This window comes from Carya illinoinensis, chromosome 13, assembly GCF_018687715.1.
Source record: "Carya illinoinensis cultivar Pawnee chromosome 13, C.illinoinensisPawnee_v1, whole genome shotgun sequence".
NCBI lineage: Eukaryota > Viridiplantae > Streptophyta > Magnoliopsida > Fagales > Juglandaceae > Carya > Carya illinoinensis.
Window position 1 is genome coordinate 7,319,108 of NC_056764.1, and position 26,677 is coordinate 7,345,784.

The 26,677-nt window shown below is 36.9% G+C and overlaps 1 protein-coding gene across 2 annotated transcripts; it reads right to left on the reverse strand.

Moving 5' to 3' along the window:
• Positions 1-3,024: 3,024 nt before the first annotated feature.
• LOC122291662 (rab3 GTPase-activating protein catalytic subunit) lies at positions 3,025-26,677 on the reverse strand. Of its 2 annotated transcripts, none has more exons than XM_043099504.1 (22): positions 26,375-26,677; positions 26,101-26,144; positions 25,942-26,005; positions 25,620-25,737; positions 25,461-25,528; positions 25,255-25,352; positions 24,616-24,787; positions 18,380-18,602; positions 17,925-18,051; positions 16,699-16,805; positions 16,459-16,551; positions 14,305-14,433; positions 13,979-14,112; positions 13,126-13,215; positions 12,941-13,020; positions 6,707-6,890; positions 6,510-6,581; positions 6,385-6,424; positions 5,440-5,717; positions 4,132-4,309; positions 3,767-3,978; positions 3,025-3,480 (listed from the first exon to the last, which is right to left on the reverse strand). In XM_043099504.1, exons 1-22 carry the CDS (start codon positions 26,429-26,431, stop codon positions 3,184-3,186), a joined length of 2,865 nt encoding a protein of 954 aa, XP_042955438.1. In that variant the 5' UTR covers positions 26,432-26,677; the 3' UTR covers positions 3,025-3,183. The 2 variants fall into 2 exon arrangements, with proteins under 2 accessions (XP_042955438.1, XP_042955437.1); XM_043099503.1 differs by having other exon boundaries at positions 16,699-16,808.

Consider the following 26,677-nt stretch of genomic DNA (forward strand, 5'->3'; position numbering starts at 1 on the left):
ATGTCGTACGGACTTTGCAATCTTTTGTTTAAAAAAAAAAAACAAAAACAAATTGATCTTGTAAAAGAAAACGCATCAAATGCCCTTTCTTCTTAATTAAACCCTAAATTCAAGACAAAAGTTTGAAGATCAAAGCCCCCACAATTTATTTATTTATTTTTATTGATTTCAGCATTATTTTATACCAATTAGTAAGTGATTTCTTAGGGGAGCTAGCCATGCCCCCACCACCAACTATTCCCTTTAATCATTCATTCATCACCTACAAGCAATCAAAGCTATACTAAGAAATGGAGACCACCGTTAGATAGAACAGCCCAAGGCTCCCCATAAATAGTAGATTGCCACTGAACTTTACATCTTCTAATATATGCTTGCTTTATTGCTATTATTGCGCTCGTTACGTTTAATAAAAAGCCTTTTTTTTTTTTTTTAAATGATGTTTTCCTTTAAATTCATTCAAGTACTAGTTAGGAGGAATCATGCAATTGCATGGAGTGTTGGTTTTTCAACAAACTTCATATATATGGTAATTGTCCTCACTCTTTCTAACATCGAATAAATACTTTAGGAAATTTGAATCATATATTAATGTTAAATATTATTGGTTTAAAGAGAAATATTGGACTATATATGGAGAAAAATAAAATAATTTTGGTTTTCAAGATCTTATCCTTTTTTGTTTGGTTTTCTAATAATGTCACCAACATATTGCCAAAATTCTTTGCTTTGGGTTCACGTGGTTCCAAACCAAGAGAAATTTGTATATTAATTATATATGAGTACCACAATTCTCATAAGGTTTTTATATCACATACTACTTATGTGATATAATTTGATTTGAAAAATAAATTTTAAAATTTGAATCTTATAATAAATTAAATATTATTATTTAAGTGATGTGGATGATGTGGTTTAAATACTATCTTGAGAATAAAATAGCATATTATATATATATATATATTAGTGTTGGTGATGTGGTATGATCTTTCTTCGAAGCATTGATGTTATAAATGGGTATCTCATATTGTAGTACACACGTCCTTGTTTTGTTTATTACCCCCCACCCAACTCTCATTTCTTGTGTTCCCATTCGGATGTAGTGTCAATTTCCTTTGCGATGCTGACCCAAAATCCTTAAAACGCTTAGGATGACTGATTGGATAACCCCACGAAAGAGGAAAAAAAAAAGTATGGTATTTATTAGTGTAATGACTTATCTAATAGATTCCACAAGAAAGTTTTGAACTTTTTACATGGAAAAAAATACAAGCATATCTTTATTTAAAACATTATCTTCAGGAAAAAGCTACATACATGTATCAATTAAAAGTCGCATAATTGATGACTAAATCATCGTGGGAATGATAAAGGGAACTGATGTTCATGCTCACAGACAAAAATCATGCACAAATGAATTAAACCATTAATCTTATTTTTTGTTAGCTAGATAACAAATAATACCTAATAGTACAAATTTTATTTGGGTACAGCCTAATCTTGTTCATTACCTTCTCCCACTTGACTTTGGAAGGAAGGCTTGATAAGGAGGATCTCTCTCTCTCTCTCTCTCTCTCTCTCTCTCTCTCTCTCTCTCTCTCTCTCTATATATATATATATATATATATCCAGAAGAATTTAATCAGCTAAGAGTATTGACAATGGATTCTTTGTCTTCATTTTTATTTTTAAATTTGAAGAATATGCCCTTAAAATCATCTACATTGGCTTATTCATATGTAAAATTTTAAATAACTAGCTACAGTTATTATTTAAACATAAAGACCACATTTTCATTCTTCAAACTATATTTTTATTATTTTTTCTCTCTCCTCCCAACTCTCTCTTTTTCTCTCTTTTCTTTTTTCTCTTCTCTTTCTTTATTATTTTATTATTATTTGATCAAAAAATACATAATCTAATATAAAAAATTTTCTTTATATTCAAAATCAATCTTTAAAACATGAAATTTTATATATAAAGATAAATAATCCATTATCAATGCTCTAAGAATAGATTCTTGGTGCATACTAACCAGTCTAGTCAGAAACATATGTTGGGCTCCACACTTCCATTGACGAAAGCTTAGGGCCCCAGAAGGTGCATTTAGACTAATCCAGACCCCACACTTCGACTGGTCGGGCACAGTTGAAAAGAAACAAAGCATTTAAAAAAACAAAAAAAAAACCAACAGACCTCCCTTGAAAGGCCATCGGAATATTCTGCGAGAACCTGTCCGGAACATAGGCTCTGATCTATTTGTAACGATTTAATGGAAGTTTCAAATTATATGACCTATATTTTAAAAAGATTAATCAAATATATAATTAGAACTATATTAAAACCTTATAAAGTGTAAAAATATTTCTTTTTTAAATAATGTGAAATCGCATATATCACTCATGCTTATCCTTATTGTATAGAGTATTACAATACAATTAAAAACCACCTATCAGAAAGTTGATCATTCCCAATTCCTTCGCGTGAAAAAGGAAAAAAATCTAAGAACTTATTTATTGACAAACCAATGTAAAATTCTGCTACATCAGCTAGTAGAAAAAAACAGTAATATTTTATTTTATTTTTATAATTGTAATGAGTCCCACAACAAATAGTGTCTGGCAAATAGCAAACTCCTCTGACAAAATAGATTGATCTGGACCCATATGATTTTACAATATATAATTAACACGTGAAGTTTGTTTTATAAATATAAGTCGTCTTCAAAGTTGAAAGAACACAAATAAAAATAAGGATGCAAATATTGGTTTTATGGGCTGACAATGAACAAAAAAGGGTAATTGACGCAACAGTTCCCAAGTTTCCCATTGTCATCCATAGTGCGTCAAAGAAGGTTGTCCACAAAATCAAATGACAGCCATTCACTCCTTGAACAGAGGCTTCGATCATTGGCATCTAGTGATCAGTGCTGTATACACAATTCAATGGTTGAAATGTGAATGGGCTGATATCAAACATAGATCAAGCGGTACGGGTAACATTATAGGCATTCCAAAAGCAGGGTAAATCAGAATAACCCAATTTCATATTCAATAGGATTTCTCTATGTCGTCCTAAAAAATAAGGATAATTTTTTGATACTCTCTCCAATAAACTTTGAAGAAATGAATCAAACTAATTTCTCACCAACAAATATGATTTCTTTACATGGATTTCACGAGACTAATCACACGAGACAACAGAAAGGGCTACCCTGAGATCGTTTGAGGTTCCGCAGATATACATACGGTATGTTTCTATTTCCCGTTGATAAACCATAGGAGTATGGGCTGCATAGTGATTGCCACTGACTCTATCGCGCATGGAAAATATGATCTCTCTGAGGATTGGTTCATGGCCATTGAGAAGATTACCCATGCTCAGAACTTTTCTCCATGACTGGTTTGCAGTGGGAAGAGTAAACATATTTGATATAACTCGTCTCTCATGGATCCTTACTTGTTGCTTCTTGTCAAACTCCTGAGATATTAGATGCAAAATAAATCAGTCCAAGTTAAGGAGTTCCTGCAGAAGGGATGACCTAGAGTAAATTTGGAGTTTCTGCCAGCATCAACTAAATAGTCCTCCGAGCTTGTGATTAGCCGAATATTAAAACAAAAATCATTCTTCTAGATAGAGGCCACCTATCGCATGATGTGTCCAAACAAATGGAGCCTTTTCAACACCCAGAAACACATGAGAGGGACTGAGGATTTATATGCTAGATTGCTACAATAAGAGTTGTGATGGTTTGAAGGCATTTTACCATTTGAACTTTGTCCTCTACGGAGCCTGTTCGCATTCTTGGAAGATAAAAGTTGTAGTAGTCACTAAATATTGCTTCAGAGAGGCGTGGTGCTTGCAAGAATTTACGATGAAGAGAAGCCGCAACAGTCAGCAACTTCTCAACATGTTCGAGAATGCCACACAGGCGTCTTAGGTCTTCAAAAATCTCACTGCCAGCAGATAAACGATTTGCTGCAATGAACATTAAAAGTGTCAATGTAGATCCCAGAACTATTTCTTTCTAACCCATTCAGCCACTTTCTCAGAAGTATGAAGTGGAAGCAGGATGGCATAAGAAAGATGCTCATAAAAGAAAAAGGATGTAAGAAGGAAGATGCGGGATGCCTTGCACAGGTTTCAACACAGATGCCATAGTAAGGTAAAGTTGCTCCATTTTGGTTGTCATCTGCTTCAAGCCTCCATAATTAGTCTGGTTTAAAGTGTCTGCTGAAGCTCTGAAGGCAGTGCAGACCATTTGCTCAAGCAACTGATGAGGTCTTAATGTTTCAAGGTAATGAAGGACCTGCAAAATAAAAAACGGTGCCGTAAAAAATTAATATGCAAAAGCATGGGTGAGATTAAAGAAATATGAAAACACAACACATCTCAAGCAAAATTAGTTTTTCATAAACTTGCTGTTTGCTGATAGGCAACTATATTTGACAGCCATTTTTATTCGGGTAGAAGGGAACAATGCGGTGGCAAAAAATAGAACATGTATCACGAACATGTTTGTTTTGGAATCTACTCTCATTTTTAAAATATTTCTGAAGTCATGTCCTAAAATGTTCTTCTTATTCTCCTTTTTTTTTTAAAAAAAATATTATTATTATTTTATTTTTTATACCTGAATAAATGGTTGTCAACAACATAGGGAACCGCTCCCTTGATATCCATGCATTTAACCAACATCCCATCGATCTAACATTGTAGGGAACCAATCTCTTGAGTAATCAAGGTTTGTTTGGCTCTTTCTACAAAGATTTTGTATTTGCTCATGTGTATATACATATATATATATATATATATTTGGTCTTGTGACTTATCGTTCATCGTATGACTGAAAAGTTAATTTGCTGATCAAATCATAATGGTATTCACTTATATGCCATCACTAAGAAATGCCAAGCCAGGTACATTCTTGGCGTCCAACGCTGGTGGGCATGTGGAAACAGGGGTTGAGAGTGAAACTACACATACGAATAATGCTCTGAACTAATGTCTTCATCTCATGACATTGTGAAGTTGAATTTTGATATATACTTGTACCTATGAAATTTTTTTTTTTGATATATAGTTGTTAAGCCTTGCACTCTGGAGTTAGAGGAGACCTTTTGAGTAATGCTGATACCTTTCACTCATTCAGAACGTATAAACTAACAACAAGGTTTAAGAAAACTAGTGTGCTCAGAATTATATGAAGCCAGTCAGCTAAATTCATGAAAGGTTGAAGATGAGCACTTTTGGTCAGGTATTGCTCAAATCATCAACCGGATTTATTTATCTGAACTAATCATCATGTTCTCGCAGTAGTCAAACAAGAAGATTGCAGTACGAAGAGCATACAGCAATGCTCTCCTCCCAAAGTACCCACAGCAATGAAGATTTTTTAGGGTAAACAAGCAAAATATAGATTTCTCCAAAGAAACTTACCTTCTCTCCTTCTCTATTTGGATCCAGGAGAGGCTTCTGCTCTGAAGCAGGCAAAGCAGGTGCATCATTCCAAATATTTCGCCATAAATTTCCATGATCGGACATTCTTTGTGAAAGCCGTCCTCGAGGAGGCCAAACATTATTTGGATTCACCATAGCAAGCTTGTAAGTTGATCCATTTTCTTGGGCATCATCATTCTCCCAATCTCCAGGTGAATGCCACCGAATAAAATCTTCAAAAATGGCATCTGGATTTGCTGCTTTAAATGCTGACATGTCTAATTAAAATTTCAAAGCTTGTCAATGACCAAGTATACTGTGGCATTGGAAAAACAAGCTGAACATGTTTTGAAAAGTACTAGCGGTTTGTTATAAAGTACAAACATACAATCCATGGCCATGACACTGACAGAGATGAGACACAATGGACATATTACTTCATTTTTATGTCATAGATGTTACCTAAACGGCAGAAAAAAGAACATGGAAAAAATGAGAAAAAATAATCGAGCAAAATAAAACAGTTCAAGCAACACAGATAACCTGAGAACACAGAAGATTGATTTTTGTTTAAAGGAACATGTGCCGTCTGAGAAAAACTTCGGTTGAAAAAAGTAAGAGATAAAAGGATATGCAGTTGGATTCAACAGAAATATAATTTTGGCTCAAGACTAATGATATTGTTGCTATCTACAATAAAAAGAGCTTAGCATCTGATGGCAGCAATTTCTCATTTAAACCAAAGATGGTGCGTGAAATGGCATGATGTAAAGCATTCTAACAAGTTCTTGTAATGCCTCTAGTCTTTATATTAGTTCCACATGCCAGCGGTTTCAGTCATGGAGCTTAGAATGCCAATCATTGTGCAAAGGTACAAACATGATTAATATGGTCCGTGTACAAGTCTAAACCCGTAACAAAAAAATGGAAATTGGAGATTATTACCTGAAGATAAGATATCTCTCTCCAACGGAGCAGAAAAGTTCTGCAATGGAAAGACAGACAATGCTTCTTCAGTCAATCCTATGAATTCAGCCATGATATATAGGATAGAAAGAATACAAGCTTACAAATGAATCGCCAAAGGCTTCAACAGCCTGGAGACGCTCTTCATGCATGTCTTCTGTCATGAGTGGTGCATCCTACAATGATGAACTTAAAATGATGAACTGTTGTGTTCTTTGACAAATCACAACAACCAAAAAAAAAGAAAAAATAACTTAAAAAAAGTAACGATTATAAGTAGCCTAACGAAATTTAGAGAAACCTGAGTGAACGGGGCATGCATTTCTTGATTTGACTTCAGAAGCATCATAGACCCCACCACACGAGCTGAACCCCTCCTGATACAGTCTGAAGGTTTAGGATCAGCCAACACCACTTTTTCAGGCTCACTACTATATCTTGGCATGGTTGTTCCAGAATGATGTAAATTCTCTGGTGTCAAGGGGCTACAATATCATGAAGAATGGGGTTATGCACAAATTTACATGCCTAGGATAAAAATTTATCGTTCCAAAGGTAATGCACAAACCGGGGAAAAGTAAAATAATCCCTATGTTTTGCATGTTTTTTAAAAAGCCTTATTGGATTTTAAATTTTATTATATTACTCCCACACGTTCAAACAATTTTTTTGTAATAAAGTCTTCTTTTTTTTTTTAATTAAATCATTCCGTCCATATTTTTTCAAATAAAAATAATATTTGTCATGATGTGTGATGTCTGGCTCTACAAAAAAATGCACGATGTTAGCTCTAAAAAACAGTAATGTCACCTAAAAAAGTAATAACTAATTCAATTTTAGAAAAAAATACCCCTATCTGCTTGGGAGGGTATTTTTTTTGTTTCATTATATTATTTTTGATTAATTCCAATGATCTTTTGAGCTGATGTGGCATTTTGTGTTTTGTCAAATTTTTGACACTCCAAGTTTTGAGTGTGTTGTGTTGCTTGGGGACACATGGCAAATATTTCGTTAATTTTTTTTTTTTTATAAGTACATATATTTCGTTAATTACTTGACAGATTGTGATATATCAAAATTCAAGCAAAATGCTATGCCATTGAGCTTAGCCCCCTTCTCTTCTAAGAGATGATGACGCTTAAGGTTGCAAGTCAGGGCAACCACAGCAATTGTTACAATTAGAATAGCCTGCATTACTAGACACTGTACTTGAGGCAACCAATCCCACACAAAAAGCCAAATTTTCATACAAATTGACTATTAGCCTTTAGGGTTTTAACTTCATTATCTCCCTTCATAATGTTAAGCATAGTTAACTTAATGTCTAAAAGATATTGAATAAGAATTCTCCCTTCATAATGTTAAGCATAGTTAACTTAAAGTCTAAAAGCTATTGAATAAGAATTCTCCCAAGGCAAAAGATAGACAACTGCAGCGGGGCAATAAAAATGATAAATGATATTTCAATGGTCACAGTTCACAGCTTAGAAAGCTTTAATCACAAAAAATTTCTACATCAACAAATTATATCTACATAAAAGAGAAAGAATTGATGGACACAGTATGCATCATTTAGCAAGAAAAAAAAAAAAAAAAAAAAAAGAAAGAAAGAAAGAAAGGAGAAGCAAGGAAGTACATATCTTTACCCATAAGGCAAGAAGGAGGATGAATGTAATCTCAGTGCACTTAAAAGGAATCACTCAGAGAAATAAATATAGATGTTTATAATTGTAGAAACTTATGGAGAGAAAATACTTCACTTCTTTTATTCATTGATGTACAACAGCATATATATACTACATACAATTGACGATTATACCCTCACAAGTTACACTTATTACAACCATGACCCCTAACACTTCCCCTCAAGCTAGGGCATATGTATATATATCATATAAACCCAGCTTGAAACAAATAAGTTTTAACTGACTCCAATACAAAGACTTAGTAAACATATTTGTGAGTTGATCGGCAGACTTCATAAAAGGTGTAGAAATGTCACCACTTAGTATCTTATCTCGAATGAATTGGCAATCAATCTCTATATGTTTAGTCCTCTCATGGAATACAGGATTAAAGGCAATATGCATTGCAGCTTGATTATCACAAAAGAATTGGAGAGATAGGATCTAGAAACCCAATCTCTTGAAGGAAGTGTTGCAACCATGTCAACTCACTAGTAGTGTGAGTCATTGGCCTTTATTCAGCTTCCTCACTAGACCAAGCTACTACTACTTGTTTCTTACTCTTACATGTAACCAAGTTACCTCCTGCAGAGGTACAATATCCAATAATAGATCTTCTATCTGAAGGGGATCTTGCCCAATCAGCATCTGAAAAGGCTTCAACCCTAAGATGTCCATTTGGTCGATACAACAATCCAAGGCCAGGGGCTCACTTAAGGTAACAAAGAATATGAATTACAGCATCTCAATGTGAGACCCTAGGTGTTTGTAAAAATTGACTCAATACACTCACTACATAAGAGATGTTCAATCTAGTGATAGTGAGATAATTCAATTTCCCAACAACTCTTTGATACCTACCTGGATCTCCAAACAACTCCCCTTCCTCTTTCAAGAATTTACGATTTGGGTTTATAGGAGTGTCAATAGGTCGTGCACCCAACATGCCGGTTTTTTCCAAAAGGTCAAGTACATATTTCCTCTGAAATAGGTCGATACCCTCTTTAGATCTAAAGACTTCAATTCCAAGGAAATATCTAAATTTACCCAAGTCTTTTGTCTGAAAACTGATCATGTAAACATCGTTTCAACCTAGCAATTCCAGTATTCACTTCCAGTAATTACAATGTCATCCACATATACAACCAACAAAATGTGACTTGCATCATTATGTAGGTGAGATACCGAATGGTCTGTTTGGTATCTATGAAGACCAAATGCTAATACAACATTAGAAAACTTTCCAAACCATGCTCGAGGAGATTGTTTCAAACCATATAATGCATTTTTTAACTTGCATACAGTACCTCTTCAAACCATATAATACCTTTTTTAATTTGCATACAGTACCTCGATACTCCCCCTGAGCAACAAACCTAGATGGTTGCTCCATATAAACTTCTTCATGCAAATCGTCATGCAGAAATGCATTCTTAACATCTAATTGAAATAAGGTCAATCTAAATTAATAGCAAGAGAGAACAACACTCGAACAGAGGAGATTTTGGAAACTGAAGAGAAAGTCAGGCCATACGTTTGAGTGTAACTCTTAGCAACCAAGCGGGCTTTTAGACATTCCACTGAACACTCAGGATGAAATTTGATGTTATATACCCATTTATAAACACCAGGTTGCTTATCAAGTGGTAGTGGAACAAGATCCCATGTCCCATTATGGCGAAGGGCATCCATTTCATTTTTCATAGCTGTCCTTCATCCCAGATTAGATAAAGCATCCTGAACTGTCTTAAGAACAAAAAATTTTGAAAGTTGAGAAGTAAAACAAGAGAATGAAGAAGATAAGGCACAATATGAGACAAATTAACTAAGGATAGGTTTGGATGGTGAGATGAGAATTTTTTGTTTTATATGAAAGTTGAAAGTTAAATAAAATATTATTTTTTAATATTATTATTGTTTTGGAATTTGAAAAAGTTGAATTGTTTATTATATTTTATGTGAAAATTTAAAAAAGTTGTAATGATGAGATGAGATGAGATGAGAATTTTGTATCTCATCTTAGCTACAAAACCTATCCTAATAGGATGTTGAGTAACATAAGATCGAGTACCTTTGCAGAGAGCAATAGGTGGGGAGTTTGAAGTACTAGGTAACTCAGGTTCTGAAGACGGAGACACGGTTGGTGAAGGCATGGAAGCCAGGGGCCGCAAGTGACGCAGGTAAACCTATAAAGGAAGTGGGGGAGGCATTGAGGAGGGTTGGGTAAGGTTGGGTGAGTGTGAAGAAGAAAGTGTAAGAGTAGGTAATGGTAAAGGATCACACTCAACACTCGAAACTGTGTCCGAGAAATAAGGTATGGACTTAAAAAAGGTAACATTAGCACTCGTGAAGTAGCGTCTAAAAACAAGACTATAACAATGATATCCTTTTTGAGTTCGAGAATAACCAACAAAAAACACTTGGTAGAATGTGGATCAAGCTAATCAAAACCTGGGCCAAGGTTATGAACGTATCAAACACACCTAAAGATTTTTGGAGGAAGGGTAAATGGTGGAGATGAAGGAAACAAGATGGAGAAAGGAGAGGAACCATCAAGAACTGATGAAGGCATATGGTTAATAAGATGACAAGCAGTAAGAATACCATTATTCCAAAATCGTTTAGGAACATACATGTGCAGTAAAAGTGCTCGGGTTATGTTTAACGAATGATGATTTTTGCGTTCAGCCACCCCATTCTGTTGGCGTGTATAAGAACATAAAGTTTGATGAACAATTCCTTTATTACTTAATAAGTAGCAAAGGCACCATATTGATATTCTATAGCATTATCAGAACGCAAAACCTGAACCCTTTTGTTAAATTAAGTTTTAATTTATTTCCAAAACACTTTGAATATGGAAAGAAATTTAGATCTTGCCTTCATCAGAAACACTCATGTCACACTAGAGTAGTTATCAACAAATGTGACAAAATACTAAAACTTATTTGATTCAATGTTGATTGGTCCCCACATATCAAAGTGAACTAATTCAAACGAACTCGATGCTTGTTTATCAACTAAAGGTACAAAAGACACATGATGATATTTTCTAATTTGACATGCTTCACAAGGAAATGGAGACACATTTCCTAAATTCCTAACCTAACGCTTCAAAAGGGAAAGAGGGGGGTGACCAAGGCAAAAGTGTCATTCATACACAGACGATGAGGAGGATGTAAGCACTCAAATGGGTGACTGTTTAACATCAAAATAATACAGACCGCCAGCTTCATGCCTCGTACCAATGCTTGTAACTTTAGCAAGAGAACCATGGTCCATTAGCGAGAGAAACACTTTTTTGGAGATTTCACAGTATCTAACTTAGATAAAATAGAGGACCAACCAGTCAGATGTTCATAGCTCCTGAATCAATGATCCATGGATTTTGAGTGGATGAGACAAGATATGCAAACGTTGTACCTAATTGGGCAAGAGTAGTTGTGAAAGATGAAACCCGTGTGCGACCCAAAAGCTTATCATACTCATCCTTTGATATACTAATCATATCTTGCCAAATGACTTGATTAGCAGATTTCGATGGTCTACCATGTAGATCCCAACAATAGTCTATCGAGTGGTTAGTGCGACCACAATGGGTGCACTTACGAGATTCTTGACCTCGAGTGCGATTAACTTTGGCGTCACGTTCCCCACGTGAGCCTCTACCACCTCGGCCTCCACACCTACTAGGAGCAACATAGGAGGCAACTGCATCATATAACTGTGACTCAAATTTAGTTATCATGGATGCAGAAAAAATATCACAACTGAACTTGGAAGTTGAAACTCCACACAAAATATGAGAAAAACCACAGTTCAACTTGAAAATCCGAGAAACACAATATGGAAATGTAGAAACTTAGCCCAAGTATCCCAAAAACAACCCGAATAACAAAATTCCGGTCTTGTATCGGTCATAATTACAATGTATCGGCATAGATCGACTCTAAATTGCATTGTTTGGCCGATATCGGCTCGGAACCGGCTTGTATTGGGTTTGTATCTGTATGTATCGACCAGTATCGGTTTGTATCAAGTATCAGCTGAAACCAACTTCAACCTAAACTCAAAACCGGATTAGGTTATCCTAAACGAGAATAAGTGGTATGGGAATTACCTTATCCTCATTACCAAATAGGCTTTATTCCGGATTAGGAACAAGCTCTTACTCCAAGTTGGGGTTATTCGCACTTGAGGATGGGATTGGTTATCCTTGCAACCAAACACTATGTCCATTTGATGTTGCCGGCGAAAAGCAACACTTTCGGCGGAAGCTGAAGACAGGGAACACCTGGAATGCAGAGACAATGATAGGGAACTCACCCTTGGTGCCAATACCGAGACAACACCGAAAACTTGCCGGAAACAACTTCAAATACCTAGGGGCAGCCAACAACGAAGAGAGAAGCCACTGGGATGCGCAGAGGATGACGACAAACTCGAATCTGGCAGCCGCAAACACTGGTGAGCTTAGATCCAGCAACAAAAGTCAAATATGACATCGGAAAACACTCCTAAGAGTTCAGACCACATTGAGCTCGATTTCGATGTGAACCACTGTACACCACTTACCACCATCCGACAACCGTGAGCTCTAATACCATGTAGAAACTTATGGAGGGACAATACTTCACTTCTTTTATTCATTGATGTACAACAGCATATATATACTACATCCAATTGATGATTATACCCTCGCAAGTTACACTTACTACAACCATGACCTCTAACAATAATATAAAAAATAAAAGAAATAGAAGAAAGCCAAGACAACTCAATAACCCCATCTAAGGCCAGCCAATTGTTAATGAAGAAAATAAAGTTAGTTCTCACTTGCTTTAGTTCACCTGTCACGTTTCCCCTCAAAATCTTCACCAGGTGTTAGAACTATGGATGGGTCTGAGTCCTCTGCAACTGAATCCTCCTCCTGCAAAAGGTTAAAAAAAAACACTGAACGCCAAATGCAAACAATGAAACAGAGTAAACAGTATAAGCCCTAGAACAACAAGGTATACAAGAACACTGTTGTGACCTTTGTACGAGGAGAAGCTTGATCCATGCTTCCAATACAATCTTCGTAGTCTTCATTCAGCTCAAGCTTCCTCTCAATGCATATTGCAAGCTGAACAAGACAATTTCCAGATAAAAGAAAGGTAACAGATCTTCAAGTCCTTACAGTCCATACACAACATTTGTAACTAAATTTAAAAGACATGCTGCTATAACCTATGGTGGCCAGTTTCATAGCTTATTTGACAGCAAAATATATAGCTCATCTATTCCATCACCAAATCGGAATAATAAACAAGCCAAAATTGATAATGGCAACACAAAGTGAAAAATGTAAATATTCACAATTTGACTGGGAAACCACATTAAAATGATTAATTAGCTCAGAGAATAGACAAGAAATGCCACTAAACCTCTGACAAAACGTCTGGTATGCCTGGATCTCAATACAAATTGCCAGAAATTGCTGGCATAATGTATGTAAAATGTAATATTTGAAGCAATATTGTTTATGAAAATGTTACATGTAGACCCAATGAATAGTTCACTGTTTTCGGCACTAGAATCCCTAAGAACTCCCAAACGAATGCAAATGCGCATATCATTCTTTTTTCACATCATGCCATCTCCAAATTCTCAAGGCTTAAAGTTTTAAACACGGAAGTTTTTGCCATTTAGCATATGCATTCAGCATTGTGCTAAAGCAATGACTTCCTCTATAGTCAGGAAATGCAGCAACTTATTTTAAACTTATATAAAATATGGCTCCCCAGTGTGTCAGAAAATAAGGATGCAATGTACTTTTTAAAACCTAATTCCTATGCAAAGGAACAGTTTACACCAAAGTTCCTTGGAAGAAATATGCATCTTTTTACCATTTGTAGTTTCTGGTTAATCAAACAAGTGGATAAGTCAATTGAACCATTAGCTGGCATTTTGGGCAATGGCTGTGACTCTTCCCAACACCACCGAACTTCTCGAACAAACTCTATCCAAAGCACCGCAATAGCTGATAACACGTAAACAAAACCAAAACCAGTCATAAGAAAATAGCTCTATACCAGGGGATACATTTCTCAGTAGCAGCCCCATAATTGATAATTTTTTTTTTATCGGTAAACAAATCTTTATTGATCAAAAGAGCAGGCACTGATAATAATATAACTTTCTTTAACATGTTTATTCACTCAACTATACGTACCACGTATGTTGCAGCTGCCAAACCAAAGACAGTTTAAACAAAACTGTACAAACAGAGATTGAAGAGGTGCGCCTTTAATAGCTCGAGAACTCTTATGCCCACCCTTGGCAAAATCTGGGTCTCGCACTCCTACACAGAGTACAAGGAGTAGCAACAATAATATCATCACATTATAAGTATCAGGGATTTTTCACTCATATAAATGATCAAAGAAATAGAAGGAAGGCGGTTCCTTTTCTCCATTTATTGGTAAGTACACGTGCATCCACTAAGTCTTGAACCCACAACCTTAGGCTCCACAGTTACCGTTAAAAGTTTTGCTTCAGTTTAAACTCATTGGCTTATTGTATGGTTTGTATAAGTAAACACAAGTTTTCTTCCCATTATGTGATCATCTTTTCTTTTTCCTTCTTCCTCTTTTTTTTTTTTTTTTTGATGGAAGCAGTGGTGGAATCAGAAATTTTACCTCTTTTTTTTGAAGAGGGGGGGGGGGGGGGGGAAGGTGCGACACATTTATGTAAAATAAAAAGAGATAAATATTAATCTTAATTACACAAAAAACCATAAAAACATAATTATATATAAAAATCAGATCTCAATAAGTTGCTATATACATGTAGAAATAAAATTCTTAAAATATAACTTTAACATATGTTTCAAATTTCTAACAATGGTGTTTCATGGAATAAAATTCATCCATTATTATATTTGTAGTGAAATGTTTAGAATTTGTTTCTTCATAGAAACTATCAAATCATCCTTTAGAATCACATCTTTCATTCTAGTAAGTAAGCTAGTTTATCAAGTTTTATATTAAATCTAGATATTTTGGTGTCATATTAAGCACATAATACTACAACTGAGACCTTAAATAAATTTTTTTCTAGCTCAATGAAGTTTAGAGGATCAAACTTCTCAACTATTTTTCATATAGATAATTAAAGTTAAAATGATTTTTCTTTTATTTATTTTATTCCATATTAAGAATTATAATATTGTATAATAAAAAAAATTTTGTGATCCAAATTAATAAAGTTATTATTTCTCGTAAACTTAATTTTAATATAATCTTTGAGGGACCACATCATAGAAAATAGATAATATATAGAAATTATACAAAATTTTGGAACTGTAGAAAGAAATTGGAGAGAGATTTCTATGTACATAGAAATTTTGGAAATAATATGGGGATTATAATTTTTTTGGGGGGGCCATTTTCTATTTATATAGAATTATGGGAAAAACTTGAGGGGTATTTTGAATTTAAAAAAAATTGGGGGGGCCCACTAAGCTTAACATAGTTCCGCCGTTGAATGGAAGTGTCTTACTTAAGTTACTTCCCAGGGGGCTATTTCAGCTCAGCTTCCTCAAATCATTCAGTATGCTATCTCTCACTGTTGATTAAAATTGCATGTTTGTTAGACTAAAACTAAGTTTAGATGTTGAGCTAAACTGAGTTCTTTATGAATAGTAGTGAGTTGAGTAGGTGGAGTGAATTATATGGAACCCATCTAAAATGAGTTTAAATGTGTTTGGATGTTAAGATGAGTTTAGTATTATTTATGAAAAATTGAAAAAGGTTGTTGGTCTTACATATAAAGATGTGTTGAGTTGAAAAAGGTTGTGGGTCCCACGTGTAAGAAGGTTTTGAATTGAGATGAGTTTAGTAATTTGAGAGTTGGATGTTTGAATGTTAGACTCAACTTAAAATTAGACTGAACTGAGTTTATCTCAGCTGAGTCTTGCAACTAAACGTGGCCTAATAATGGATCGAAATATATATTAAATATATTTTTATTTTGTAAGTTACTGGACTCTGAACCAGAAGAAGAAAACATCACTATCTCGTAATCAATACTCAGTGGAAAGTGACAGCAAGTCCAAAACTACAGCTACTTCAAGGTTGTAAACACATGCTTCAAGTCTACGAAATATAACCCTAACACCAAAAACAAAGCTAATAGGTAGGTAGATTCCTCTGATCCAACATAGATAATCTGTCATAATCAGAAGAAATCACTATAATGTACAAACCACCTTATCACCAAAGATGGTGATTTATCAATGCAATGAAGTTTATCATATTATACCCAGGCCTGCAACATGCAACAGTTATCAACCGCATGAACAGAAGCTAAAAATTGTAGAAAGTACCCTCGTGGAAAAGTTCTTTAAGTACACGATCAATGACTGTAGGTGGAGGTATAATCATTGAGGTCTTCAAATTATCAGGACCTGTGTTTTCGACTGATACAAAATAAAGATGAAAAAGAAGTTGAAAAATGATGCAATAAAAAAATAACATCACGTAAAGAAAAGGACTAAAAGCCACAAATAATCCAATATATTTAGATAAGGAATCTGATACAACCACTAGAAAATAATTATTCAAACCTGAAACAAAATCTTCGATAAATGGAGCCTCAAATGACATATCTAATGCATCAATCAAAAGGTGCAATTGGGAAGAAAATCCAATTTGGTTTCCTTTGGAACCATCACTTCTGACCCAAAAAAAGAAAAAGCTTGTAAGATGTTACACATTTCAATCATATCAACATCATTTTAGAGGCATGAGAAGAGAAATGGATATACTATCAGGAGAGAATAACCAAATTATACTGGCAGAAAAAGTCAGAACTAAGTTATGCCACAACAAAATTTATACCTTTTGCTACTAACCAAAGCTACGAAACATAAACTCTAAACAGTTATTATTGAGATCCCATTGAATCATTTAATTACATGAGGGGAATTTAGAAAGATTCTATAGGAGAAAATGAAGAGCTCCACATGAATTCAGGATAAGAAGACAAAATACATACACAGTAAGTATGTGAGGTGTGGGAGTAAAATCCATAGGAGTTTCAGCATAAGAGAAGAGTCGCGCTGGGGGGGGGGGGGGAGAGGGAGGGGAGGGGAGATGATGGTGGTGGGGTGGGGGGGGGGGGAGTAGATTACTATCCGTATATCCAATCTAAACTACAACTCCTTTATAACATGCATCCAGAGAAGAAGTCTTCTGCAAGCCAAAATAACGTTAGTTACTTCAATTAAAATTTAACTAGACAAAACTAATACACATTTTAATTTTTAATATACATAAAATTTAAATATATTAACAATGTGAAGAAAATTTATATCTGTGTTATAGACTAACATATATTAAAATTAGTTTTCAGCACTGACTCAAGTCAGACAACATTAATACCATGTATCAACTTTTAGTTAATGCTGTATACCATCTGTGTACTGTACTTTGGGCTATGCCTATTCTTATTAATATAATCTGCTACTTAGGAAAAAAAAGGTTAATGCTGTATAAAATTTTAGTTTCATCAAACTAGTCTGTTTAATAGAGACTAACTGCAGCAACTACTTATAAAAAAAACTGCAACAACTACTTTAACAATAGCTTATAAAAAAGAAATACAATCTAAAAAGAGTTCTAGGCAGTTTGTCTGGATAATTATTTTTCATCAGAGGGTGAATAGTCAGAACCAGTAACAACAAGTGTTTTCAATATCACACGCCTAACAACCATGACAAGCATACTTGGCTATAAGTATATTATTGTGACATAATATTACTGAATTACATCTAACAAAATGAATTCTTACAAATTTTGAGAAAATTTGGGAAATAGTATCCACTTCTCAGCATCATGAGGTGAATCATTTTCCAATTCGGCCATTTGCAGAGAGCTTTCAATCATCTTCTCTGACCACAGGGCAATCAATTCAAATCCTGTAGGCAGTGAACCATGAAACAAAAGGAACCGATTATCCTCTAGCAAAGGCAACCTTAAAACAATAGAGGATCTTTAGAAGCTTTCATCAAGATAGAATCTTCTATCAATTTTAAGTTTTTAAACCCCAAATAGCAAGAAAAAGAGATCAGGTAAATTAGAAAATAAAGAAGCTTCTATCATGTCGAGTCATTTTAGCAGGGAAACTACAATGTTTTTGAAGGAGAATCCACAGATATTATCCTGGACACCATCTGAAACTGATGCTAACATGACAGCTTCAGAAAGTAAATAGGTGCATGATGAAAAATCCTAGACACAATGTACCTTTAATCGGGTCCTCTGCAGAATACCACTCACTCCAAGGACAATCGTCATCCCATTGCACTCTGTTGTGGGTGTCACTACCAGGGCTTCCTCCAGGTTCTGTAATTTCAGCATCAGTTCCTTGGAGATCATGGTCATCATCATAGGGAATTGTTCTGTACGTTAGCTTCATCGTAAAATTGACTTTGAAAAGATGCACAGACAAGTCCAGTGTGGAGTAGGCCTTCAACATCAGATGAGATATCATTATAAATCAATGATGTAATATGAAAGTCATGAAAGAGCAAGGCCCTTTGATTCTCGTATGAAAACTCAAGCAAAAACTTGGTCATGACAGCATCACACAAGCACAGAGTGCATGAAAAGATGTCCATAAAACATAATGGAGAATTTTTATTTTTATTTTTATTTTTGATAAGTAAAATGTAATATATTAATCAATGAATAGGCAAAAACACCTGGTACAATGTATAGTTGTCCTATCTATGTAGGAGCAATGGAAATAAAAAAATCATGAAAGTCTAAGCCATTGAAATCAATCACCACGGCCCAAGTACAAGGAGTTCTAGTAAAGAAAGCTTTCAATTCCTCCATCGATCTCTCTTTGTCCTCAAATGTCCTTTCGTTGCGCTCTTGCCACAAACACCACATGATGCATATAAGGATCATCTTCTATACTACTTTTATCTGTTGAATGCCTCTCAAATTTGTCCAACTAGCCAAAACCACTACCACAGTCTCAAGCATAACCTAGGCCAAGTCAACTCTGCCAAGGACTTCATTCCATAACCCTCTCGCTATCTCACAGTGTCTTAAGAGATGATCCACAGATTCACCCTCCTACCGATACATGCAACACCAATCTGTGATGAATACCATACATTTCCTCAAATTCAGTTGTGAGAATCTTACCCGAGGAAGCAGTCCACACAAAGAACGCTGCTTTGGGTGGCGCCTTATGTCTCCAGAGCTTTCTCCACGGAAATTGGATAGATGGCTCTTGGGTAAGGGCCTTATAAAAAAAAGGCACCAAAAAAGTACCTTTACCTGCAGGTGTCCACCTTAGCCTATCCTGTGAGTTACACGGTTTACTAGCATACAAAAGGCTGTAAAAAGCTTCAAAATTGCTCATCTCCCAATCTTGTGCAGCCCTATTGAAGTTGATGTTCCACTAAATTTGCTCCCCTGATCTCCCCATTACAACTGCCACTGAAACATCTGTGTCTCTTGCAACTCGGAATAGTGAAGGAAAAGAATCCTTTAGAGTAACATGATCACACCAAGTGTCATACCAGAACTTTATTCGGGTTCCCTCTCCTAAACAAAGGTGAGTATATTGAGAGAATACCTCCCACCCTCTTCTTATATGTTTCCACAAACCAACTCCATACGCACTTCTCACTTCTTTTATACAACAACCCCTCCATAGGCTCTCACATTTGCTCTCGATCACCATCTTCCAGAGGGCTTCAAGTTCCTTATGATAGCTCCACAACCATTTACCAAGTAACGCCTGATTAAAAGTTCTCATATTTCTAATACCCAAGTTGCCATTCGAGAGCGGGCTACAAACCTTTTCCCACTTAACAAGGTGAAATTTGAATTCCTCCCCCATTCCACCCCATAAGAAATCCCTTTGAAACTTCTCCAGGCGAAGTGCCACATTTGTTGGTATAGAAAATAAGGACAAAAAATAGGTAGGTAGGTTAGAAAGAGTACTCTTGATCAGGGTAATCCTACCATTTTTTGAAAAGTACATTCTCTTCCATCCTGCAAGACAACGCTCCAATCTCTCAATAACTGGATCCCACAATGAAGCTGTTCTCGATGCCGCTCCCAAAAGAAGACCCAGGTATGTCATAGGTAACACGGCTATCTTACATCCCAAAATGCTAGCGAACTATCTGATATGCCGAACTCCTCCTATAGACACCATCTCTAATTTTTCCGAGTTAATTTTCAGCCCGGATGTTGCTTCAAAATAAAGGAGAATGACCTTCAAAACTCAAACCTGGTTTGGATCTGCTTCACAAAAAAAAAGAATATCATCTACAAACAACAGATGAGACATGTTAACAAGTCCCCTATTTGGAGAGCCAATTGCAAAACCAGCCACCAACCCATTCGCAACCAGGGCCGAGGACATTCTGCTCAACACCTCCATCTCAATAACAAAGATTAATGGGGATTGTGGATCTCCTTATCTTAAACCTCGTGTGCTACGAAAGAAACCAGTTGGGCTTTCGTTAATTAAAACGAAGAATTTCACCGTTGATATGCATCACCTAATCCACAAGCACCATCTCTCCCCAAAACCACATTTCCCTAGAAGATCAAGAAGGAAATCCAAGTTGACATGGTCATACGCCTTTTCCATGTCTAGCTTGCACATAATCCCTGCATCGCCAGCTTTCAAGTGACTATCTATACATTCATTTGCAATAAGGATTGCATCTAGGATTTGCCTATCCTTTACAAATGCATTTTGGGGTTTTGAGATTGGCTTCCCCACTACCTCACTCGGAAGGTTCGCTAACACCATGGATATAATCTTGTATACCCCATTTATTAAGCTAATAAGCCAAAATTCTTTCAAACTTACCAGCCGAGTAAAACTCCTGGAACACTTTCATAAGATCATCTTTTAATACAACCCAGCACGTTTGAAAAAAACCCATCGAAAAACCATCAGGACCCGAAGCCTTGTCTTTAACCATTTTCCTCACAACTTCATAAACCTCCCTTTCCTCAAAAGGCCTCTCCAGACGACATACATCATTAATCTCAATGGAATAAAGTCAACTACATGATTGTTTATCTCTAGCCCTTCCCGACACTCAACACCCTCTATTTTCAACATCTCAATGGTGTTGTGTCTCCTATGTGAGTTAGCTACTCTGTGAAAGAATTTAGTGCTTCGGTTTCCTTCCTTCAACCATAACGCTCTTGACTTTTGACACCAAGAAGTCTCTTATAAGACAACAATTCTTTCAAGTTCTGCTTCCAGCTCTAATTTTAGTGCTATTTCTTCTTGAGTTAAGGACCGGGCTTCTTGTATCCTTTCCAGCCCCTATATCTCCATTAACTTGCTTTTCTTATGCTCTTCTATACCTCCAAAAGACTGCATATTCCATATTCCACAGCTTTAGGTCTTTTTTTAGAGCTTTCAATTTACCTGTAAAAATAAAATTGGGGGTTCCCTACATCTGATAAGATGATTACCATTGCTTGACCCTTTCCTCAAAGTCGTCCACCTTCAACCACATGTTTTCAAATTTGAAATGCCTACGCCGCCTTTGGAGTCCTCCATAATCCAACATAATACGCCAGTGATCTGAACACAAACGAGGTAATCTCTTTTGCCATACATCCAGGAAATGGCATTCCCACTCCGAAGAAATTAGAAATCTATCTAGTTTAGACCAAGTGCAAGCGCCCCCCCCCCCCCCCCCCCCCCCCCCCCCCCCCCCCCCCCCCCCCCCCCCGGGGGGCTAGTGGTAAATCCACAAGATTCGAATAAAAAATACACTCCGAGAATTTTGTCACAGCTAGCCTTATTCTTCTATTTCCAAAACACTCAATTGAAAATCTTATAACATTAAAGTCTCCACCAATATACCATGGGAGATCCCACCAGGTATGTACTCAAGCGAGTTCATCCCACAATAATCTTCTCTCATGGTCTAAGTTAGGACCATAAACACCTGCAAAAGCCTATATAAAATCATCTGCCACGCTTCTAAAGGAACAAGCCACAGAGAATACCCCTATAAACTCCTCCATTTTCTCCACCACTCTTCTATCCCACATCACCAAAACACCACCTGAAGCCCCCTTCGCTGCCAAATACACCCAATCTACATAAGAACAACTCCATACACTTCGTACTATTTTTCTATTAATAAGCTTCAACTTTGTCTCCTGTAAACAAACTATATTCGCCTTCCACTCTTAAAGCAAGTGTCTTATTTGAAGATGCTTATTGACCTCATTCAACCCACAGACATTCCATGATACAGTTTTTGGTTTCATTTGGGATATGCATGTCCCTTCCCTTTAGTCCTGTCCCTGCTTGCACTACCCTTCGAGTTCTTGGATCAAGTTAACCTCCTTAGCTCTCTCTGCTTTTTTGAGCCTGCTTTCCTATGCTGTTAGTGGCCCGATTCAATTACTGTAAGTAGAGCCATAAACTGATCCTCATAACCTTCGCACCTCAGTCCCACTAAATGCTGAATATCCTTTACCGTGTTAAAGACCCAATCTGAAACACTGGGTTGACTTGGAAGCATGAAATTTAGAGGGACAGGCTCACCCACTTCAACTTGATCTGCAACCACCACTTGATCGAGAACTACTTCCTCATCTGGCTGTATAGGGACTATACTCAAAGGAGTGCAAAATGTATCTTCAACCATTGAAATTTCGTCCACCCCGATGAGATCTGAATTGATCTGAAAAGGCCTCAAAAGCATTTCATCATCTGAAGAAACCAGATCCTCATTGTCCAAGTCCATTAAAAGCCCGTCATCGTTCGCCGCCACCACAAAACTCTACTTGGAAGGGTTCGCCGCCACCACGGTAGTCTCAGCCCCTACCTCGTATATCATTGGCACTATATGTGCTGGCGGAGAAGACCCTCCCAAACGACTCGCTAAGTCTTTAGAGCAATATGGTGACATTTTCCGACCATCCCATTTGTGCGGACCATCATTGGCAAGCACCACCATTGACATCAGCGATTTCTAGGGGCCCTTCGACTACTCCCCCTGCATCGGCAACTGTTGTAGCTAAGTAATCGTGTAAATTCCTCACGGCGCTACACTGTTCAAAGCCCTAGGGCTTTCAGCAACGAGCACGGGCTGGAAGGTCCTGGGCTGGGGACCCTAGACTGTGTGCTACAGCCTATCCTTCTGGCCCATCGACAACTTACTCCCGCCAGTATTGACCTGGGTCTTGGGCTGAGACCCATACTTCGGCCCAGTCACCCCATGCTTCGGCCTAGGCACCTGTCTCCACACTTTGTGGGCCTCTCCCTTGCCTTTACCCGTTTCCTTAAACGTGGGCCTCTGGCCTGGCCCCTTCTAGCCCAACTCACCAACGTCCCTTGCCTTATTTCGCCCGACCACCTTTATCTCAGCCATCTCCCCCTACAATTGCCATATTTGTCTTTGCAAATCCTCCACCTTCCAGCCCACGTCTCTGTCAACCTCCTTGCCTGCATCCGAGTGTCGTACGCCATGAGTGGCTCGAGGCGAACGCCTGTCAGTGTTTCCAGCGCCACCCCCCTTTCCATCTCGGACCACAACATCCTTGTAAGACCTTGTTGCTTCCACCTTCTTCCATGGCTGAGCACCTCCAAGCGTGGCGACCTTCTTCTTCCTTCTTGAACAGACTCCCCTAGCGCATCCCTCATTCTCCTCCAACCTCTACCCCCTTCCCCTTCTGGAATAATAATGGAACTTCTCCTACCACCCTCCCGATACACAGACACCACCACGAAACAACCCCTACCATTGGAGTACCTCTGTGCAAGGTAACGCCGATGTCCCTCCCTGATGCTACTATAAACCTCCCGTTCCTCACCACTCAGACTTGCATCCAATGCCTTTCTAAGCCACTAGACAGTGTTCTCTCCCATCCATAGTTCCTGCTCATTCTTCCATCCTCTTTCGATAATACAAAGTTGCCTACCTTCCTTAACAAGGATGAACAACTTTGATTCGATCACAAGTTCTCTTAATAATCCCATCCGAATTATAAGGAAGTTAAGCCATCATCTACTAAGCCCACCCATGGTTGTTACAGAACTGGTGTTTTCACAAAGAAGTCAGAGAAAATTATCGCCAAGTGTACGGAGAGAAAAGAGGAGAGAGAGACTAACCTAAGTGTTTTAACTAGATTACATATTAATGGAGAATATTCACAGTTTTGTATACAAATAGGATAAATCAAGAAATAAAGGTTGTGCCCTCAAGGTACTTGAAGTACAATATTGTCACATAGATTGCATCAATTAATTTTTACTTTCAACCTAGGTGCTAGAGTTGATGTATGGTTAATTAATCAACTAAGAGAGCAATTAAGAGATTGATACAAGCCAGGGAAGTTGTTAGTTAGTGAAGCTGATCAGTTTCAAAGCATAATATAGTTGCAATAGAATCAATAATTTGCCAACTCCATAACACGGCTAAAGGTATATCATCATTTCCTAAATGTAAAGTAACGTGAACACTTACAAACTTTGAAATAAACAACTCGTACAATCCTTCCAAATGCATAAGTTTTACTGGAACCTGTGTACCAATATGATCTGCCTCGAATCTTCTGGTGAAAACAGTTCCCATATTTTGGATGCCAATGTATGCTTTCCTAGAAGGATCATGTACTGGAACAAGTGCAGGCAACAAACTGTATGTCCCAAGTGTGTAAGTGATATGATTCAGGATAAGTTACCCACAGGTAAAATACAAATATAAGTTAATCGTACAGTATCAAATGGCATCGTAAACTGTTCATCAATACCAGTGTGAAAAAAGTTGTCCTAAAATTAATGGAGAAGGAAGAGGTGGATATGAGAAAAAGAAAGTCTCAGTAGGTTCCCCAATAGTGCAAGAAACTTTCTCATTAATTTTAAAACATATGTCGCTATGCTTTAAATACAAGATACCAAAAGGAAATATTAGAGGTAGACATTTATTCTTCAAATCTTAGGAAAGTGCATGGCCATTCAGGCAAAAAATATAGAAAAAAAAATGACCAGGTTGGAAGCACCAGGTTAATTTGAAATGCGCCAACTCACCCAGCCAGGGTGTAGGACATAGAGAGCCATAATTCACCAATAGTTAGGTGGAAAAATCTTCAACTGAGAGGCCTACCTTGAACAATTTGTCAAAGCAATTGCAACTGCACTTAAAAGCTTGCTAGCCTCCGGTGCATCAAGTACTACACCACTAGCACTTTGAGGAGCAATCACCTGTGGTGCAAGCACATTTTGTGAAGTTAAAAAAAAAATAATAATAAAAAAAATAATAAAAACTTCAAATTTGTCATACAAAGTGCAAGATGACAAGTCAAAACACACCAAAAAATCGTTAACCCCAAAACACAACTGCAACTCATGCAAATTGAAGTTCCAGTCTGAAACTCTGCCTGTGTCAACCAGAATTCAGATAGATAAGAAGTATGAGTATCCACAATATGCAAACAATAAAATAAATCACCAAGAAAAATATTGACGTACTGTCATTGTTGGTTTTCTCAAAGTAGTGCTCGATGCAATAGCTTTTTGAGGCATACTTCAACTCAGATTTGACTTTATATAAGTTCTTAGAATATTCCAGGTGAACAGCACCCTTTTCCTACAACCAAGTAATATGTATATTCACATTAGAGGACAAGATTGGATGGTGCTTCACTTCTAACAACGATTTGGCAGGTAACAAAGGTAAATAAGGTAGCAAAAAACAAAAGAAACAGATTTTATCAAAATGAGTATGCTTCTGTTTCTATGATCCAATTCCCACAATGTATATGTCGAGCATTCCAAATCCAAGAAACCATACCAACAAATTTTTTGGACCATCAGCCATCCATTGCCGGCAAACCGCCTCTATTTCAGAAATGAACCTGGAAATGTGAAATTTGCTAGTATCAGATTTGTTCCGCTACATTCCAACAATACAGCAAGTTCAGGTGGTTAGTAGTTCATATAATTAAATCACCTTTCCCATGAAGAGGCGAGCGTGAAATCATCGAAGTGCTCAACCTGCACTAATATGCAATCGAAAAACACCCCAAAAAAAAAATCCAAATTCGATTTTGGATATCAGATTAACTCAGGAATTCAGCTCAACTCGATAAAGCGAAAGCAGAGAATTAAGTACAATAATTAAATTTGCAAATCAAACAATACAATTAGAATGGTCAAGAGTGTAGATGGAATTCTAATACTACTAATAATAAATAGTTATAACTCGGTGGAAATGAAAGACATGCCTCCTCTTCCGGAGGCTCGTCTTCTGCAAGGGAATCTATTTTGCTGGAGGACGCCATGAAAGATCTCAGAGAGTCGAAAACTAGCGGGATTTATTCTTCTTGGGTTTTATACCCAGAAAAGCACAGAGAGAACAAAACTCGGATTTAGGATCGAGATCCAAACAGGGAAAAAACGGAAAGAAAACGAAAAAAATTGGGGTTTCGGATTTAGCAGAGCGGGCAACGCAGATATTTGCTGTTCTTCGGATGTACCGTGTACATTTGCCGACGAAAATTGGAAGTAACCACGGTTAGATCGAAGAA

Bases quoted from the DNA above. Each gene is read 5' to 3' on its own strand.
- LOC122291662 (XM_043099503.1), bottom strand. From the start codon at position 26,431: ATGGCGTCCTCCAGCAAAATAGATTCCCTTGCAGAAGACGAGCCTCCG. The intron at 25,738-25,941 runs GTATGGTTTCTT...ACTTGGTTGTAG, and splicing joins ATGGTCCAAAAAATTTGTTG to GAAAAGGGTGCTGTTCACCT. The intron at 14,434-16,458 runs GTACTTTCTACA...TACTCTGTGTAG, and splicing joins TAAAGAACTTTTCCACGAGG to GAGTGCGAGACCCAGATTTT.